General features: G+C 52.2%; 2 protein-coding genes across 3 annotated transcripts; both read left to right on the top strand.

The window, feature by feature from the left end:
- The first annotated feature begins 470 nt into the window (after window positions 1–470).
- On the top strand, window positions 471–11,671 carry EDC4 (enhancer of mRNA decapping 4). The gene is made up of 29 exons (XM_079119264.1): window positions 471–750; window positions 3,122–3,278; window positions 3,687–3,798; window positions 4,088–4,187; window positions 4,455–4,644; window positions 4,745–4,892; window positions 4,978–5,082; window positions 5,399–5,508; window positions 5,600–5,683; window positions 5,774–5,869; window positions 5,966–6,068; window positions 6,186–6,366; window positions 6,462–6,534; window positions 6,641–6,732; window positions 6,813–7,000; window positions 7,073–7,197; window positions 7,290–7,443; window positions 7,762–8,195; window positions 8,276–8,380; window positions 8,465–8,617; window positions 8,699–8,735; window positions 8,860–9,037; window positions 9,138–9,293; window positions 9,398–9,513; window positions 9,595–9,760; window positions 9,848–10,034; window positions 10,124–10,343; window positions 10,735–10,898; window positions 11,129–11,671. The coding sequence occupies exons 1-29, from the start codon at window positions 669–671 to the stop codon at window positions 11,319–11,321; spliced, it is 4,209 nt and encodes a 1,402-aa protein (XP_078975390.1). The 5' UTR covers window positions 471–668; the 3' UTR covers window positions 11,322–11,671.
- A 106-nt stretch (window positions 11,672–11,777) lies between these two features.
- Window positions 11,778–13,533, top strand: NRN1L (neuritin 1 like). Of its 2 annotated transcripts, none has more exons than XM_079119278.1 (3): window positions 11,778–12,167; window positions 12,898–13,009; window positions 13,141–13,533. In XM_079119278.1, the coding sequence occupies exons 1-3, from the start codon at window positions 11,975–11,977 to the stop codon at window positions 13,424–13,426; spliced, it is 591 nt and encodes a 196-aa protein (XP_078975404.1). In that variant the 5' UTR covers window positions 11,778–11,974; the 3' UTR covers window positions 13,427–13,533. The 2 variants fall into 2 exon arrangements, with proteins under 2 accessions (XP_078975404.1, XP_078975403.1); XM_079119277.1 differs by having other exon boundaries at window positions 12,877–13,009.
- Window positions 13,534–18,022: the final 4,489 nt, after the last annotated feature.

Genomic DNA, 18,022 nt, shown 5'->3' with positions numbered 1-18,022 from the left:
TGGTTTCTTTTTTCCTAACCTGAGGATGCCCGGTGGGACGAGGGATGCTGGGGGAGAGTAAAGAACAGTGACTGACATTTATGGTGGGAGTATCTCCCCTGCCCTTTTAATTCTTAGCCTCGTGGGTTCCCTCAGGCCTTTGGTTATACCAACCGATTTCCCAAAGGGGACACAGGCTTCAGTCAATTCAGATTCTGCTGGGGGCCTGAGGAGCTCTACCCAGCAAGGCCGAGTTAATCAGGTTCTAGGTCTATTCATCTTAGAGCGGACAGGAACTAAAAGGGGTCTCCTGGGACCAGCCTAATAATTGTACGCAGACTTCTGCTCTCCCTCAGTTTAGCAGAACTCCAACCTTGGTGGCAATGAGTGGAGGTTGCGAAGCGAAATTGGCCTGTGCAGAAGCGAGGCATTCGCTCCTACCCCGGAACCTTTCTTCTCTGTCTCTCTCAGGTTCCGGGAGCGGAAGCTCTTGGGGGCCGGAAGTGGAGGCGGTTGGTGGGGTTGGCGGGGCTCTGGACGCTGCACGGGCGGCGGTTTAGGAGCTGCGGGTAGACCAAGCGTAGTTACCGGCGCCCGGCTGTCTGCCCCATCGGGGCTGGGCGAGGCTGGGCGGTGCGCGGCGGCAGCGGAACGAACGCGGTCCGGGCGGGGCGCCTACGGCTGGGCCCATGGCCTCCTGCACGAGCATCGACATCGAGGACGCCACGCAGCACCTGCGGGACATCCTCAAGCTGGACCGGCCTGCGGGGGGTGAGCAGGGATAGAGCGGGTGGACCCTCCGCAAACAGGCGAGTAGACTGCGTGAGTCGGAACTGCTCTCAGAGCCCTCAGAACACGGGCTCTAGATCCTCCGGGTTGGTGAGGGCAGACCGAGTTGGGAGTCACAATCCCTGAGCGTACCCGGCGAATGGCGCAGACCCCTGGGTATGACCCTTTCCCATCTTGACACCAGATTATTCCGTTTCATCCTTTAGCTGAAGGTGAGGTCCCTTCTTTGAACCCGAGCGGCCCCTCTGGTTTTCTGGTCGCTAAGACTGGTATTCTTGGGACTGGCCCAGCGCCCCTAGCCTTTCGCCATGGTTCAGAGGCCTACAGTTAATCGCTGTGCTGAAGAACCTCTGGTTCCTCTCTGCAACTTGCTCTTCCCTCTGGAATGCAAACTTCATACCTGCTGTTGCTTTGAAATCTGTTTTCTGGAGGAAAGTGATCAGCCCCAATTCCATGTTCTTTCTGTGATGAAGGCAAATCACAGATTGCACAGCCCTGATTGGATGAGGTCTCAAACATCTGCAAACCTAGCTTGTTCCCATTCATTCAGATACTTCTGAAGCTCTCTTGCTTGCCGGGAGCCCCCAGACAGAGCTATCAGAGTTGTAATAAAATGTCATTGTAAAAGAGGACTGTTTTGGTATTATTAACAGAACAGGATGGAGGGGGAGTGGAGCTGGACATGCAGAGCACAGATGTGAGAGAGGAGACTGTTTAGGCTAGGTCTCATAATAGGGATAGGAGTTTGGGTGTCAGGAAAGGCGCCCAAGGCACCTTTTTAGAAACCACATATTACAAAGAAAAAATAGACACCAGGGTTTCCTGGCAGATTTAGAGATCTGTACAAAGTTGTAGTGGTGAAATGACTGACTGGAGTTGGTGGTATGGGTGTGCAGAGGCCACATTGAGAATTGGTGTTTACACTTGCTGGAAGGCCCAGTTTGGCTGCTTCTGGTAACTCCAGGTGAGTTTAGCTAACTCATACCCTGAGGAAATCCATCTGCTGCCTGAGACCATTGGGCCCTTTGGCCCATACCTGGATAGTGTGCTCCCTTTCCTCCTGAGTGTGGCTTGTTCCTCAAATGCCCATCATTTGCCGAGCAGACTACACTTTATGGAGGTTTGGTAGAGCTTGGCATGACCACCCACATACTGCCTGGACCTGCAGTTTGTTTATGTTCATGGTAGGCTGCCTGAAAGGGAGAGTGATCACCTTTTGCCTGAGCAGCTAAGGTGGCTCTGAACCTAGTGAAGTGATCTGGAGGCTTTCCTCAAAACTCCATTGATTATTGATTGGCATTTGATTTTCATTTGCCAAGTAGCTCTTGCTTGTCTCCTCCCCACGAAGGACAAGTCATACTTCATATTGTTTTGTAACTGGAAACTTGCTATGTTCCTGAAGCCCTAGTCACCTTGCTTCCAGGGAGTTTTGGCAGTGGTGTATGAGCTGGTAAGAGTATTCAAAACCCAGCAAACAGTTGAAATGTTGTCTTTCCTGACTCTCCAAACCCTGCCACTGCTTAATTAGTTTGTATGCTACCTTATAGGAGCCAACCTACTGGCCAAAGCGAACCATGTCACCTTCTTTAAAACTCTTTTGTGGAGTTGGGAATGTAACTTAGTGGAGCACTTGCCTAGCATGTGCAAGGCTCTGTGTTCTATTCTCACACCTCTAAAAAAGAAAACAAACAAACAAAAACACTTTTATGGCTCTCATTGCCCACAGGGAGAGTCTAGGAACCTCAGTGTCATACCTGAGGCCTCTGCCGCCTTGGTTTCTTTGTTGTGACTACAGTGATTATAATGGTACCTTCTCTTTAAAGGCTTTCCTGACCTTTACCATGCTCTCCCTCAAGTGTTCCTCTTGGAACACTTGGGCTCACTTGGCCTCATAGGGTGTGTGTGTGTGTGTGTGTGTGTGTGTGTGTTTCGTTGAGAATTGAGCCCAGGGCCTCACACATACTAGGCATTCTACCACTGAGCTATACCTTCAGCCCCATCAGAGGATCTTTTTTTTTTTTTTTTTTTTTTTGCGGTGCTGGGGATCGAACCCAGGTACCTTGTGCTTGCAAGGCAAGCACTCTACCGACAGCGCTATCTCCCCAGCCCTCATCAGAGGATCTTTGATGGCATGTATCCCTTCTCCAGGTAGAAGAGTCTCATGCTCATCCTTGGTCCTTGAATATATCAGAATTTATAGAAAGAGATATGAACAAAGAACCCTCCTCCCCATGGACATGCTGTGTTCAGTTGAGTGTTCTTAGAGTACCTCATGGTCTGGAAGGAAGTTCTGTAGTAAGAGAGGCTAGTGGGCAGGTGTAATAGACTTGTCAGGTTGGCTCTCTGTCCCTAGGCCCCAGTGCAGAGAGCCAGCGGCCATCCAGTGCCTACAATGGGGACCTCAATGGACTCTTGGTACCAGACCCCCTCTGCTCAGGTGATGGTACCTCAACAAGCAAGCCTGGTCTGCGAATCATGCCACCCATTAACCTGCAGGAGAAACAGGTCATGTGAGTAGTTGGGAGAGGGCAAAGGTGTTGATGGTATTTTGGGGGCATATGCTAAATGAGGGCAAGAGGGACCAGCAGCCTCTGCTGCTCCTGCTCTGATGACCTGGGGTAGAGCACTTAACCACATTGAGCATTCATCTCCTAGGTTGAGAGGTGAGGACATAAGCTAAGGGCTTTACCTGGGTGCCTGGTATAGAATGGAAGTAGGCTTATTCCCAAGGAGGGAGGTGAGCTGTGGGTCTGGGAATAGTGGGCCAGGCAAAACTGGTCATCTGGGACTAGAAATCTTTACTAGGTGACTATGTGCTCTTCTCTCCTAATCATGCCATTAAGATATTCCAGACATACCTAACCCTACCATTAAGCCTTTGGGTGAAAAAGACAAAATGTGTGCACCCTTCTCTCCAGCTGCCTTTCTGGAGATGACAGCTCCACCTGCATTGGGATTTTCGCCAAGGAGGTGGAGATTGTGGCCAGCAGTGACTCCAGCATTTCAAGCAAGGCACGTGGGAGCAACAAGGTGGGTACCAGGATGCTGTGGTACATATAGTATATGGAGGCACACCCAGCCTCTCCCTTTTCTCCCATGAGGCCATTTCCTGTAGGGACTACCCTAACAAATAGCATACCTCTGTTTCAGGGAGCCAGGCTTTACTGCCAAGCTTCTGTGGGAATCTGGCCCAGGAGATTTCTATGAATGACTGGGCTTTCACCTGTGTCCTCTCCATCCCCAGGGTTGTTGGGATTACTGAGGCTCTGAGCTACCTTAGCCCTCAACTTCTTTGACCTTCCTCACTCTGGGTTTTCAGGTGAAAATCCAGCCTGTCGCCAAGTATGACTGGGAACAGAAGTACTACTACGGCAACCTGATTGCTGTGTCCAACTCCTTCTTAGCCTATGCTATTCGGGGTGAGTAGGGGCACTGAAGTAGAGGAGGAGTTCTGCTAGAAGCTCCAAAGATTCAGATCCAGTTTGGGACCACTCAGAACTTAGGGTACAATGGGAGGCTTCTCTGGGCTGCCCTAACTTCTTTCTGTCAGGCCTGGTGGACCTGGGCAGGAAAGCCAGGCTTGAGACTATAGTGGTGGCAATGAGGCACGCAAGGGTAGGGCTTCTATACTGTTTGTTGCCTAGGTCTAGGTGTTTTTTCATGGTTCCCTGCTCTCCTGATTGCAGCTGCCAACAATGGCTCAGCAATGGTGCGAGTGATCAGTGTCAGCACTTCAGAGCGGACCCTACTCAAGGGCTTCACAGGCAGTGTGGCTGATCTGGCTTTTGCACACCTCAACTCTCCACAGCTGGCCTGCCTTGATGAGGCAGGCAACTTGTTCGTATGGCGCTTGGCTCTGGTTAACAGCAAAATTCAGTATCCGTTCCCAGGCATGGGGGCTGAGAAGGGTGGGCAGAGCTGGGGCTGCCGGGCATACCTAATCATCCATTTGTCTAGCCCTTAACACCCTACTCAGAGAAGAGATCTTGGTCCATATCCGACAGCCAGAGGGCACGCCACTGAACCACTTCCGAAGGATCATCTGGTGCCCCTTTATTCCTGAGGAGAGTGAGGACTGCTGTGAGGAGAGTAGCCCAACCGTGGCCCTGCTGCATGAAGATCGGGTGAGGGGATCAGGCATGGTGGAGGAGGTGAAAGCTGCCATATATCATATGCATGGGTTGAACACTCACCTCCTTGTACCTCCAGGCTGAGGTGTGGGACCTGGACATGCTCCGCTCCAGCCACAGCACCTGGCCTGTGGATGTCAGCCAAATCAAGCAGGGGTTCATTGTGGTAAAAGGCCACAGCACGGTAGGACAACTGACTGCTTCCTTGTCCGCCCCTTCTTCAACATTCCCCTCATCTATTTCCCACATTCTCAGCTACCCAGATAGCTTTACCAGCACCATACCTAGGGGACTCAGCACAAATTAGCTCTCACCTATGGAACTCACTCTTAACCTAGTTGTACCCTGTGGGTCTGGTCTTCTCTATAACCCCCATTCATTCAGTCAGTGACACAAACATGCAAATCCACTGGGGGTCAGTCCAGCTTACTACCATCTTCATTTGGGAGGGTCTCATTTCCACCTTGGTCAGATAGCAAAGCCCTGTGGCTTCTTCCCAGTGTCTAAGTGAAGGAGCCCTCTCTCCTGATGGGACTGTCCTAGCTACTGCAAGTCATGATGGCTATGTCAAGTTCTGGCAGATCTACATTGAGGGGCAGGATGAGCCACGGTAAGGCAAAGCCTGAGGAACCAGGACACCTGCTTCACGCCAAGAATAGGAACAAATCACTCACTCATGTCCCTCATCTGCTTGCCTGCAGGTGTCTGCATGAGTGGAAGCCTCATGATGGGCGGCCTCTCTCCTGCCTCCTGTTCTGTGACAATCATAAGAAACAGGACCCTGAGTGAGTGAGTGGGATATAAGCAGGTGGTGGACTGGACCATGTACTCCCAGCTGGAGGCCCAACCAACCACTCTGTGCCGTCTGTTTGTAGGGTTCCATTCTGGAGGTTCCTCATTACTGGTGCTGACCAGAATCGGGAGTTGAAGATGTGGTGCACAGTATCCTGGACCTGCCTACAGACCATTTGGTAAGCAGGACTTGGGGGAGTGGGCAGAGGTGGCAGGGTAGGGATGTGGCTTCTGCGAATTTGCAGTCTCATCTAGCCTGCTTCTTGGCTTCCTAGTTTCTCTCCAGATATCTTCAGCTCAGTGAGTGTGCCCCCCAGTCTCAAAGTTTGCTTGGATCTATCAGCAGAATACCTGATTCTCAGTGATGTGCAACGAAAGGTAAGCTGTCATGGGAGCACACTGGGCAGAGCATTGTCATTGGGGAGGACAGGTGTGTGACATATATGCAGCCCTCATAGTATCTAAAACTCAGTTTGGAATGTGGCATCCATGCAGGTCCTGTACGTGATGGAGCTGCTGCAAAACCAGGAGGAGGGCCGTGCCTGCTTCAGCTCCATTTCGGAGTTCCTGCTTACCCATCCTGTGCTGAGCTTTGGCATCCAGGTTGTGAGTCGCTGCCGGCTGCGGCACACTGAGGTGCTGCCTGCTGAGGAGGAAAATGACAGCTTGGGAGCTGGTGAGCAGCTTCAGGGTCAAACCTGAATATTGGTATGTGGGGTGGTGCTGAGGCACAAAGCTGGCTAGCTTTAATCATCCACTCTGTCCTTACAGAGGGTTCCCATGGAGCTGGTACCATGGAGTCTGCAGCTGGTGTACTCATCAAGCTCTTTTGCGTGCATACTAAGTGAGTGTGTCAGGAAGACCCATCCAGGCCCTGCCTATGTCCCTCCCCATTCCACTGACCTTGGCCCCTTTGAGCACTTTGTTCTCCTCTTCTCCTCTTCTTGCAGGGCCCTGCAAGATGTACAGATCCGTTTCCAGCCACAACTGAACCCTGATGTGGTGGCTCCACTCCCCACCCACACTGCCCATGAGGACTTTGGTGAGTAAGGGGTGAGGGAGAAACAGGTTGGATTGACCAGGGTCTTTGAGATCTGACTCAAGCAGCAGCTTTTCCCATAGCCTTTGGAGAGTCTCGGCCTGAACTGGGCTCTGAGGGCCTGGGATCAGCCACTCATGGCTCCCAGCCTGACCTTCGTCGCATTGTGGAGCTGCCTGCACCTTCGGACTTCCTCACTCTGAGCAGTGAGACCAAGCCTAAGCTGATGACACCTGACGCCTTCATGACACCCACTGCATCCCTGCAGCAGGTAGCTCCCTTAAGTAGGGGGATGTGGGAATGCCCCCACCCAGGCCAGTGCTTATTCTCTGCATCTTCCCAGATCACTGCATCCCCTAGCAGTAGCAGCAGCAGTAGCAGTAGCAGCAGCAGTAACAGCAGCAGCAGCTCTCTTACAGCTGTGTCTGCTGTGAGCAGCACCTCAGCTGTGGATCCCTCCTTGCCCAGGTGAAGTGCAGGTCAGAGTTGGGGGATGGTAGGGACCAGTGCTAGGTGATGCCAAACTCTGACTGCTGATACCTCGGCCTTCCCACCACCAGACCACCTGAGGAGTTGACCTTGAGCCCCAAACTGCAGCTGGATGGCAGCCTGACAATGAGCAACAGTAGCAGCCTGCAGGCAAGCCCACGCAGCCTCTTGCCCAGCCTGCTTCCAGGCCCAGGCGAAAAGTTGACTCCCAAAGTGCCGGGGCAGGTGTGTGTGCATGTATGTAAAGTGCTGGGTAGCTGGTTGGCTTCAGGGCAGGTTGGCATTCTTCTCCCACATGCTTTCTTTGCTGACTCTGCTGTCTCAGGTGCTCCATGTTCCCTCAGAAGTCATGTCAGCCTTCCATGTTTCCAGGAGGGCATCTTTTCAGTTTCTCCATCCCCACTTCCTTTCCTGGGCTGTAGCTCTGTTTTTGACCTGCATCTCCCTTCCCAGCTGTCCCATCTCTCATCACTGATACCAGTGCTTCTTGACTGTGCTCCCCCACCACCTATCACTTAAATCCACATTTTTTACTCACTCCAGGTATCCGCTACTGCCTCTGCACTGTCCCTGGAACTGCAGGAAGTGGAGCCCTTGGGGCTACCCCAGGCCTCCCCCAGTCGCACTCGCTCCCCTGATGTTATATCCTCGGCTTCCACTGCCCTGTCTCAGGACATCCCTGAGATAGCATCTGAGGCCCTGTCACGTGGCTTTGGCTCCTCTGCTTCTGAGGGCCTTGAGCCAGACAGTATGGCTTCAGCTGCCTCAGCACTGCACCTGCTGTCCCCACGGCCCCGGCCAGGACCCGAGCTTGGCCCCCAGCTTGGTCTGGATGGAGGTCCTGGGGATGGGGATCGACATAGTACCCCCTCACTCCTGGAAGCAGCCTTGACCCAGGAGTCTGCCCCTGCTGACAGTCAGGTCTGGCCTACGGCACCTGACATTACTCGGGAAACCTGTAGCAACCTAGCAGAGAGGTGAGGAGCTTTGGGAAAGTGTGTTAGTGGGAGGGACCACAGGTAAAATCATCCACTGCTGAGTCCACCTGTCCCTTCAGCCCCAGGAATGGCCTCCAGGAAAAGCATAAAAGTCTGGCCTTCCACCGACCACCTTATCATCTGCTGCAGCAACATGATAGCCAGGACACCAGTGCTGAACAAAGGTGGGTATCACCCTGTACCATTCTTCCAACAAGAGAGAGCTAGCAGGTGGGCAAGTGCTTACCTGCTCCCTCCCCTTCCCATAGTGACCATGATGATGAGGTAGCCAGTCTTGCAGCTGCCTCAGGAGGCTTTGGCACCAAAATTCCCACTCCCCGGCTGCCTTCCAAGGACTGGAAGACCAAGGGATCTCCTCGGACCTCACCCAAGATCAAGAGAAAAAGCAAGAAGGATGATGGGTAAGGGGAGTCCCAGGGCCAGGGAGAGGGGTGGTCTCCAGGCTGCCTGATGTGGCCTGAGGTGCTTCTTGCCTATGGCAGGGATTCAGCCATGGGATCCCGGCTCACAGAACACCAGGTAAGTGAAGGAGCATCTTTCTACCCTTTGGAACCTACCCTTTGAGGGCTCTGGGCTATTTCCCTTGTCTGGTGGGTAGGGATAGGTGGGGCAGGCATCATATGACTCTCAGTGGTACTGGCAGGTGGCAGAGCCCCCTGAGGACTGGCCAGCACTAATTTGGCAGCAGCAGAGAGAGCTGGCAGAACTGCGGCACAGCCAAGAAGAGCTGCTGCAGCGTCTGTGTGCCCAACTTGAAGGCCTTCAGAACACTGTCACAGGCCATGTAGAACGTGCCCTTGAGACCCGGCATGAGCAGGAACGTATCCTTGAGGGTCATGGCACAGCATGGTGTAGAGGAGGGGCAGCTTTCTTAGCCTGGGAAGGGATTTACTCCACGACTGTTCCTTAGCTACAGTGCAGAGCGGCGGCTAGAGAGAGCACTGGCTGAGGGGCAGCAGCGTGGTGGGCAGCTACAGGAGCAGCTGACACAACAGCTGTCCCAGGCACTATCTTCTGCTGTGGCTGGGCGGCTGGAACGTAGCATACGGGATGAAATAAAAAAAACAGTTCCTCCATGTAAGTTTTGCTTAGAGATTTCTTTTAGGTGGGCCAGGTGGGAATAGGTAAACCTCTCAGACTTAATTTCCTGATTCCACCTGCTTCTTCTTTCCCTGCCCCAGGTGTCTCCAGGAGTCTGGAGCCTGTGGCAGGCCAACTGAGCAATTCAGTGGCTACCAAGCTCACAGCTGTAGAGGGTAGCATGAAAGAGAACATCTCCAAGCTACTCAAGTCCAAGGTGCTATAGGGCCCAAGATGGGGGTGGTGGCTAGTTCAGGTTGGGCTCAGGCTTTCAATTTGGCCTCTCCCTCTACCTCAGAATTTGACAGATGCTATCGCCCGAGCAGCTGCAGACACATTACAGGGGCCAATGCAGGCTGCCTACCGTGAAGCCTTCCAGAGTGTGGTGCTGCCTGCCTTTGAAAAGAGCTGCCAGGCCATGTTCCAGCAGATCAATGATAGCTTCCGACTGGGCACACAGGAATGTGAGTGGAGTTTTATGACCCAAAGTAGGAGGGACTGTCCTATTCTCTCCTCCTATCCCTCTTATGGTCCCCATGGTCACCTCTCAGACTTACAGCAGCTAGAGAGCCACATGAAGAGCCGGAAGGCACGGGAACAGGAGGCCAGAGAGCCTGTGCTTGCCCAGCTTCGGGGCCTGGTCAGCACACTGCAGAGTGCTACTGAGCAGATGGCAGCCACTGTATCTAGCAGTGTTCGGGCTGAGGTACAACACCAGCTGCACGTGGCTGTGGGCAGGTGTGTAGGCTGGTCTTCGGGAAAGGTGGGGTGTTTGGAACAGGCCAGACTCTGCTTCCCATCCACTTCTGTCTCCCTTCCCTTTTCAGCCTGCAGGAGTCAATTTTAGCACAGGTACAGCGCATTGTTAAGGGTGAGGTGAGTGTGGCACTCAAGGAGCAGCAGGCTGCCGTCACCTCCAGTATCATGCAGGCCATGCGCTCAGCTGCTGGCACACCTGTCCCTTCTGCCCACCTCGACTGCCAGGCCCAGCAAGCCCATATCTTGCAGCTGCTACAGCAGGGCCACCTCAATCAGGCCTTCCAGCAGGTATGAGAGCATTAGGCCCTAGTAAGGGTCATGTGTTTCCTGACAAGACCTACACGCCACACATTCCACTGCCTCCACCAAACTCTGGGCTGTCTGACAGACCTTTTCATTCTCTTTGGCCTCCAGGCCTTTGCCTGTGTCATTCCTTTGTTCAGGACCCCTTTCTTCCTACCTCAGCTCACCTTGCCTTATGACCACCTTTCTCAGGAACCCTTCTGATCTCTTTATTGCTAGGGTAAAATACAGCCCTCCAGTTCTCTGGGTCCCTGAGCATCCTCTTCTGGAGCCCTTAGCACCCAACACTGGTTCTCCCCCAGGCCACCCACCACAGACAAGCAGGCATTCTATCCTAATACTAGCTGTAAATGCTGCTGCCCTCTTCTGCCCCTAGGCGCTGACAGCTGCTGACCTGAACCTGGTGCTGTATGTTTGTGAAACAGTGGACCCAGCCCAGGTTTTTGGGCAGCCACCTTGCCCACTCTCCCAGCCTGTGCTTCTTTCCCTCATCCAGCAGCTGGCATCTGACCTTGGCACTAGAACTGACCTCAAACTCAGGTGAGTAGGTGCAGTGAGAAACTGGGAGATAAGCTAGGAAGTGGGAGGGAAGCAAAAAGACCCACTCATGCCTGATTTCCCTCCCTAATTTTCTCCACTCATCTTCTCCATCCTCATCCATCTTAAGGCTTAGACTTCCCTTGTCACCTGTCCTCTGGGCTTCAGTGCCACCAGGGGGCACTCCTATTTACTGGCACCCACCTGTAGCCTGTGCTTTTCCCCACTCTCAGCTACCTGGAAGAGGCTGTGATGCACCTGGACCACAGTGACCCCATCACTCGAGACCACATGGGCTCTGTCATGGCCCAGGTGCGCCAGAAGCTCTTTCAGTTCCTGCAGGCTGAACCACACAACTCACTCGGCAAAGCAGCCCGGCGTCTCAGCCTAATGCTGCATGGCCTTGTTACCCCCAGCCTCCCTTAGCAGCTAAGCCTGCCTTGTGCAGGGCTGGGGTGGCACCGAAGGCCAGTAGACAGGTGTCAGCCAAGACTGGGGTCACATCTGCTACTTGCTCAGGCCTCCACCTCTGGTATTTGGGGATTGAGGGTGCAGGGTGTACTGGCCGTGGTCTACAGATTGTGGTAATCAGTAGGGTTAGGCTGGGCCCAGGGCAGGTATTGTGCCTTCTTGGGTTCTGCCATTCCTGAAGCATGACCCCAAGATCGTGACACCACTTGAGTTGAATTTTCCATGTTCCTTTTTACCTCTGATTTGGATCTTTTTGTTTTTGAAAAACATTGAGAAATTCAATTAAATGCTTTTGGAATAAAACAGTTGTGTGTGGTTTTGGTGTGTCTTTGGTATGACTGATGACTGACCTCTCTTCTCCCTCTCGGGAGATCTAAGTCAACCCATCCCTGGGGCCTGGACACCCCCTCTCATCAACTCCACTGCCTTCTTAGAGCTCCCCTCCAACACAGGGGCAAGGGTCCTAGGACCGGCTCAGCACCAACCTGGGCCTCTCAGGGAATGTCGGCTCTCTAGGGGCGTTTCCTCACCCTTCTGCCAATCTGGGCGCTGGGGGCGGAGCCACCAGCCTGCTTTGAGCCCTGCCCATCCCCAGCTTCCATCCAATCATGGTCCCTCCCTCCGGGGGCTGGGCCGACCGGCTGCACTCCAAGCTGCTAGCTCGGGCACTAGGCTCTCAGCCAGGGACCATGCGCTGCTGCTGCTGCTGCTGCTGCCGCCGCCGCCGCCGCTACCACCGTTGCCACCGCCGCTCTCAGCGGCTGCCTGGTGCCCTGAAGCTGTTGCTCTTGCTGCCACTTGGTGAGTGCGGGAGTCCTGGACCCAGACCAGACTGCAAACCCCCTTGCCGGTCTCCCATCAGGTTGGGTATAGAGTGTAGGCGCTGGGAATGCCGCTTTCCTGGAGCCGGGGTGGAGAGGAGTTATGAGGGCTCCAGGAAAGTGTGACAATGGTTTCATGATAGAAAGTGAGGTACAAATTGAGCTCCAGTTGCGAGGGAAGGACCTTGAAATTCTGAAGCTCCTCTTCTGATAAAGGGAACCTGTGACCTCTGGCAGGACTCCTAGACCAGCCTTGGGATTCCTGAGGGTCTGGCCTGGATCCCTATCCCTGGATGTTGCCCAGTCTCATATGAAACACTTACGTTTGGGGAAGAGGTGGGAGGGTCATGTGACCCTCATGGAGGATGCGGAGACAGTGCCCCACCTACCTCCACCCCCCACCCCCTTCACTGTCCTGACTCCCTCCCTCAGACCATCTTCACCCCACCTACAGCCCCAAGAGCTCAGGAAAAACCCACTCCTAGGACACCCAGTCCCCTCCTCTGCCTCCTGGTCTGGGTCCTGCCTTGAAGTCAAGGCAGGTGATCCCTAGACATGCCCCTCAGTTCCCTGGGGTGCCCTTTTCAAGCTGAGTCATATCCCCAGAGCACTCCCAAGGTAAACAAGCCCCTGGGGTTGGGGGATGGCCAGGTTCATCCTATCAACCATTCTTCACCCCCATACCCCAGTCCTTTTACCCGCCCTTGCAGCAGCCACAGAGACCCCAAACCGCTGTGACACAATATACCAGGGCTTTGCTGAGTGTCTCATCCGCTTGGGGGACAGCATGGGCCAAGGAGGCGAGCTGGAGACTGTCTGCAGGTACCAGCAGGTGGGAGGCAGCGGGCAGGTGGGAGGCATAGCCCAATCCGTGCCACCCTTGGGGCTGAATGTCTTCCTTCCCATTCCAAAACCCCATCCTAACCTAACCCCTCAATCCCATTTCCTGACAGGTCCTGGAATGACTTCCATGCCTGCGCCTCTCGGGTCCTGTCAGGCTGCCCGGAGGAGGCGGCTGCCGTGTGGGAGTCTCTGCAGCAAGAAGCTCGCCGGGCCCCACACCCAGATAACTTGCATACATTGTGTGGTGGCCCAGTGCAGGTCTGGGAGCGCGGCGCAGGCCCTGAAACCAACCAAGAAACACTACGGGCTATAGCAGCTTCACCCGCTGGGGCTCCTGCGCCCCTGCTGCTGGTTGCTGTTCTGGTGCTCGCCTACCTCCTGGGACCTCTGGCCTAGCCAGTCGGGTCAAGTAGCAGCGCCCACGCCTCCAACCCTGCGCGGGCGGTAGCCGTCTGGGCTCTGCAGAGCGCGCACGGCTTTCATTAAAGGTATTTATATTTGCACTAAGCTCTTCCTTTCTCGAAGCTGCGGCTCACTTAATTGGGGAAAGAAGGCCCCAGAAACCCATCCCCAGCACGGGATAGGCTTGGCCAAGGGCTGCCACAGGGGACTCCTTAGGAACATGCATATATCCCCAGCGCAGAGCTTTCCATTACACCAAAGTCTCAAGAGCTCTGGTTGAGACCAGAGATCTGCCGGAATGCACAGTTGTGCTCTGCCTTCCGAGGCTGGCTCCGTGGGGGACCAGATGTGGTCTGGCAGGCGGGAGTTCTAAGGTCCACACTTCTAACCCTGCATGCCCTTCCTATTCTGTCCCTTTGGGGCTGGGTGAGGTGGCGTTTGCCCTTGATGCCTGGCCTCACCCCAGCCACCCAGCCTCCTTCCAGGCTCCTTCCAGCTTCCAAGCTCCTGATCCTATCACTTCCTGCTCCCTCTTTACCTCAGACTTCAAGACTGCTCAGGCTCTGTGCTCAGTCCCCTCCTCCTCCGAGAATCATAGTCCCTTGGAAGATAGGCCTGTTCCAAAAATTGGGGATCTCCTTTCCTAGTCCATGTTAAATCCTTGAGAAGATCTGAAGCTGCAGAAACTGGATTCACAATGAGGGATCTCTTTACTCTTCACAAACCTGTTTTTTGAGAAGAGGTGTGCATGGGTGCAGAGCCCCTTTTCATCCTGGTGGAAAGGAAGGTGAGAATCAGCATGGGCAGAAACTGTAGGAGGCCTCAGAGAGAGGGAATCTGATTTCAAGATACCACCTTACAGATTCTGTGAACACTGCTATGGCTTTCTCACCAGCTTCTATTATTGCCTCCACTTTATTTTCTTTCGTAGTTGTCCTCTTTTTTTCTTTTTCTTGTGGTACTGAATATTGAACCCAGGGCTTTGTACAAGCTAAACAATTACTCTACCTCTAAGCTACATCCTCAGCCCTAAATTTTTTATTTATCGATTTGTTTTTTCTGCACTGGTGATTGAACCCAGGGGCGTTTCTGCCACTGATCTGTACTTCCATCCTTTAAAATTTTTCTTTGAGACAGGGCTTACTGAGGCTGGCTTCAAACTTTCAATCCTCCTGCCTCAGTTTCCCAAGTAGCTGGAATTACAGGTATAAGCCATCACACCTGGCTTATTCTCTGCTTCCTAGACTGAAAAACTGACATCTATGTTTCTACCCCTTGTCTACAAGGTCCTAGAATTCAGTTCTGTCCACTCCTAGAGCCTCCTCTCTAGTAGCACAGAGGAGTTGTCTACCTACTCAGTCCTTCGGGGCAGGAGAAGCATCAGAGAGGACATAGCACTGTAAAAGGGAGTGACAGGAGATAGGATACCAGATTTAGAAGTCGTGCAGGAAAGGTGGGCTGACATGGAAAAAACTTTACAAGAGACATCCAAAGCAGTTTGGGAAGAGGGAGCCAGGGGTTCCAAGAGTTTAGCAGGCCAGGCCTACACTGACGTTTATGCTGAGAGCCTGTCACCCCTCAGGGCAGTCAGGTCTGATGAGATCCTTTCTTAAGCTTCAGGGCAACAGGTGTCTCTAGAGACCTCTACCCAGGTGTGTAGAAACCCTACAACATTCATACTTCCTAAACATTCATGTGGCTGGCTCAGATGCTTTATCTTCCTTTCTCTGCCCTGACTCTACCTTTGCTCCTATGCTCCATTCATCTGGACTTCTATCCCCATTTCTTTCTTTCTTTTTTTTTTTTTTTTTTTCAGTGCTGGGGATTGAACCCAGGGCCTTGTGCTTGCAAGGCAAGCACTCTACTAACTGAGCTATCTCCCCAGCCCTTCTATCCCCATTTCTATCAACCAAACAATGCCCATCTTCTCACATCACCTGAAGGAGAAAGTAGGGGCGGGGGTGGGGGGACTTCTCAGATTTGTCCCCTTTGACCACTAGAATTTTCCAGGAGGAAAACAGGCTTTTCATTCTTCTGGGCCTTTGTACATTCTATTATTTTTTGTTCAAAAAACCATTTTCTCCTGGTAAATTCCTACTTCTTATTCAGCATCATCTCCTCCCTAACACTGACTTCAACCTGAATTAAAGCCACTTCTAGGTCTACACAAATCCTGGGCTTTCAGCTGCCTCAGTACTGACTTGTTATTGTCTAGTTCAGGTCAGAATTTCCCACTGTGCTGAGGAGGCTGAAGCAGAAGGATGAAATGTTTGAGGTCAGCCTCAACAAATTAGTGCAGCACTAAGCAACATAGTGGGAGCCTGTCTCAAAAGAAAAAAAAAATTTAAGGCCTGGGGGTGTAGCTCAGTGGTAGAGTACCCTGGGTTCAATCCCCACTACCCACTGCCCACTGCCAAAAAAAAAAGAAGGAATTCCCCACTGTGGACTCCTCAAGGACAAGGAATTCTTATTTCTAGCACCCAGTCTAGGGCTGGGTATAAAGAGAGTGCATGTGGAATATATGGAATGAAAGATTATCTAAATTCAGCATAGGAAGTGTTACAAAAGCTTGGACTCAGAATACTCCAACATGGAGAATGTGTCATCTTGGGGCAGCCCCCTCAACCTGGGCATACTGTTAGGAGGGAAGGTGTTGGTGTTCCAGACTCCCAAAGTCTTCCAGAGCCAGTTGTGGTAGGTGGCCAGGAGCAGCCTGCTTCCAAGAGCAGGGGCCTGGCTGCTCTGGCCAGCATGGGGGGATTACCATCCTTCTGCTGTGACCTACTTTTCCCCTGATTTTTTGGTCCCTAAGTCCCTACCCTTCCATGGAGTGCAGTTGGGTGGGGGATGAGGGAGGGTGGAAAGAATCTGCTCTCTGGCCAGGGGCTTAAGGGCTTTGTGTGTTTTATCCCAGAGCTAGAGGAGAGGGGTGGGCTGATAGCCAAGCAAATTGGGCCCTGGGCGCAGCTGCCTAGGCCAGAGCATCACAGTAATAGTGTTTCACATTTGTATCTCTGTAGATGAGAAGTAGTTGTTTCAGAAAGGAATTCAGGGGCTGGATTGCTTCAGCCCCAGTCCCTTTTACATCAACATTACTCTTCACTGCAGGGCCTCCTGCTCTTTACTAGAGCCCAGAATAGGACCTGTATGTGGGGCTTAATAAATATTTGTTAATTTGCTGAATATCTTTAAAATGGAGGTGTTGTGTGGATGTCTGAGTATCAAGAACCTTGGAATTCCGTATTATTTTTAACCCTTTGTGAGGTTGGGATTATGATCCCCATTGCATAAATAAGAAAAATGAAGCGGTGGCACACACCTGTAATCCCAGTTACTCAGGAGGCTAACAAATTCTAGGACAACTTGGGCAATTTAGCAAGTTCCTGTCTCAAAACTAAATTAAAAAGGCTGGGGATGTGTAGCTCAGTGGTAGAACACTCTGGGTTCAGTCTCCATTACCGTAAAAATAGATAAAAAGAAACTTGAGGGGAGATGCTCTACCTAAAAACACAGCTTTGGGAATATCAGATATAGGATTTTGATCCCAGGTTTGTTTGGTACCAAAGTCCATGCCCTTGATCCTTCCACTTTTTTAGAAACGTGTGTGAGAGATTGAACTGAGGGGTGTTCTATCACTGAGCTACCTCTCCAGCCCTTTTTTTATTTTTCATTTTGAGACAGGGCCTAGTTATGTTGCCCAGGCTGACCTCAAATTTGTCGTCCTCCTGCCTTAGCCTTTGGAGTTGCTGGGATTACAGGCATGGGCCACTGCAAAGATGATAAGATACAATTTTTAAGGTTTTTTGTTTGGTGCTGGGGATTGAACTCAGGGACGCTTCATTGTTGAGCTACATCCCAGCCCTTTTTGAGACAGCCCTCGTTAAACTGCAAAGGCTGGCCTCAAATTTACAATCCTCCTGCCTCAGTCTCCGAGTCACTGAGATTATAGACCTGCGCCATGGTTTCTGGTCAGTAAACCTTTTTTATTTAATTTTGAGACAGGGTCTCATTGAACTGCCCAGGCTGGCCTCCCACCTGCCTCAGCCTCCCAGGTGGCTGAGATTACAAGCAACCACATCTAGGTTCGATGCCCTAAATTCGATTTCCAGCACCATAAAAGCAAACAAACCAATAAACAAATAAATAAATAAAAAAAACAACAAATAAATAAATAAATAAAATAAATAAAGAGAATGTAATGTAATGTAATAAAAAAAAGGAATGTAGCTCAGTGGTCGAGCCCTTGGGTTTAATCCCCAGTACGGAAATAAGTAAAATTATTTGTTATTGAAATTTAAGTTAAGTCTTTTGCGGAGATCCAGAGAGTTTCAGATATCTTCGTTAAAACCCTTTACGTCCCCAACCTCGCTCTTCAAAGACTTTTCCCCAGTCAGAAACTTGAAACTCCGTACTTCCTGCGGTCCCTCGTTTTTTCTAACAGAGGTCCTGAGGACAAACAGCCCACGGTCTAACTTCTTGGAGCAACAAATAGATGCCCCCACCGTCCCGCCGCAGGAGAGGGACAGTCCCCGCCCAGAAGGCGTTGCTAGGCAAACAGCGCGCTGGGAGCGCGGCCAGCCGCGTAGCCCG

The sequence above is a fragment of the Sciurus vulgaris genome (genome assembly GCF_902686455.1).
Source record: "Sciurus vulgaris genome assembly, chromosome: 17".
Lineage (NCBI taxonomy): Eukaryota > Metazoa > Chordata > Mammalia > Rodentia > Sciuridae > Sciurus > Sciurus vulgaris.
The sequence above is the reverse complement of the archived record's forward strand: the minus strand, read 5'-3'. Positions and strand labels throughout refer to the sequence as shown.

Excerpts from the sequence above, each read along its gene's own strand:
- EDC4 (XM_079119264.1), top strand. The coding sequence starts at position 669 with ATGGCCTCCTGCACGAGCATCGACATCGAGGACGCCACGCAGCACCTG. Across the intron at positions 7,198-7,289 it reads GTGGATCCCTCCTTGCCCAG|ACCACCTGAGGAGTTGACCT; the intron begins GTGAAGTGCAGG and ends TCCCACCACCAG. Across the intron at positions 10,035-10,123 it reads CTGCACGTGGCTGTGGGCAG|CCTGCAGGAGTCAATTTTAG; the intron begins GTGTGTAGGCTG and ends TTCCCTTTTCAG.
- NRN1L (XM_079119277.1), top strand. The coding sequence starts at position 11,975 with ATGGTCCCTCCCTCCGGGGGCTGGGCCGACCGGCTGCACTCCAAGCTG. Across the intron at positions 12,168-12,876 it reads GTTGCTCTTGCTGCCACTTG|TCCTTTTACCCGCCCTTGCA; the intron begins GTGAGTGCGGGA and ends CCCATACCCCAG. Across the intron at positions 13,010-13,140 it reads GAGCTGGAGACTGTCTGCAG|GTCCTGGAATGACTTCCATG; the intron begins GTACCAGCAGGT and ends ATTTCCTGACAG.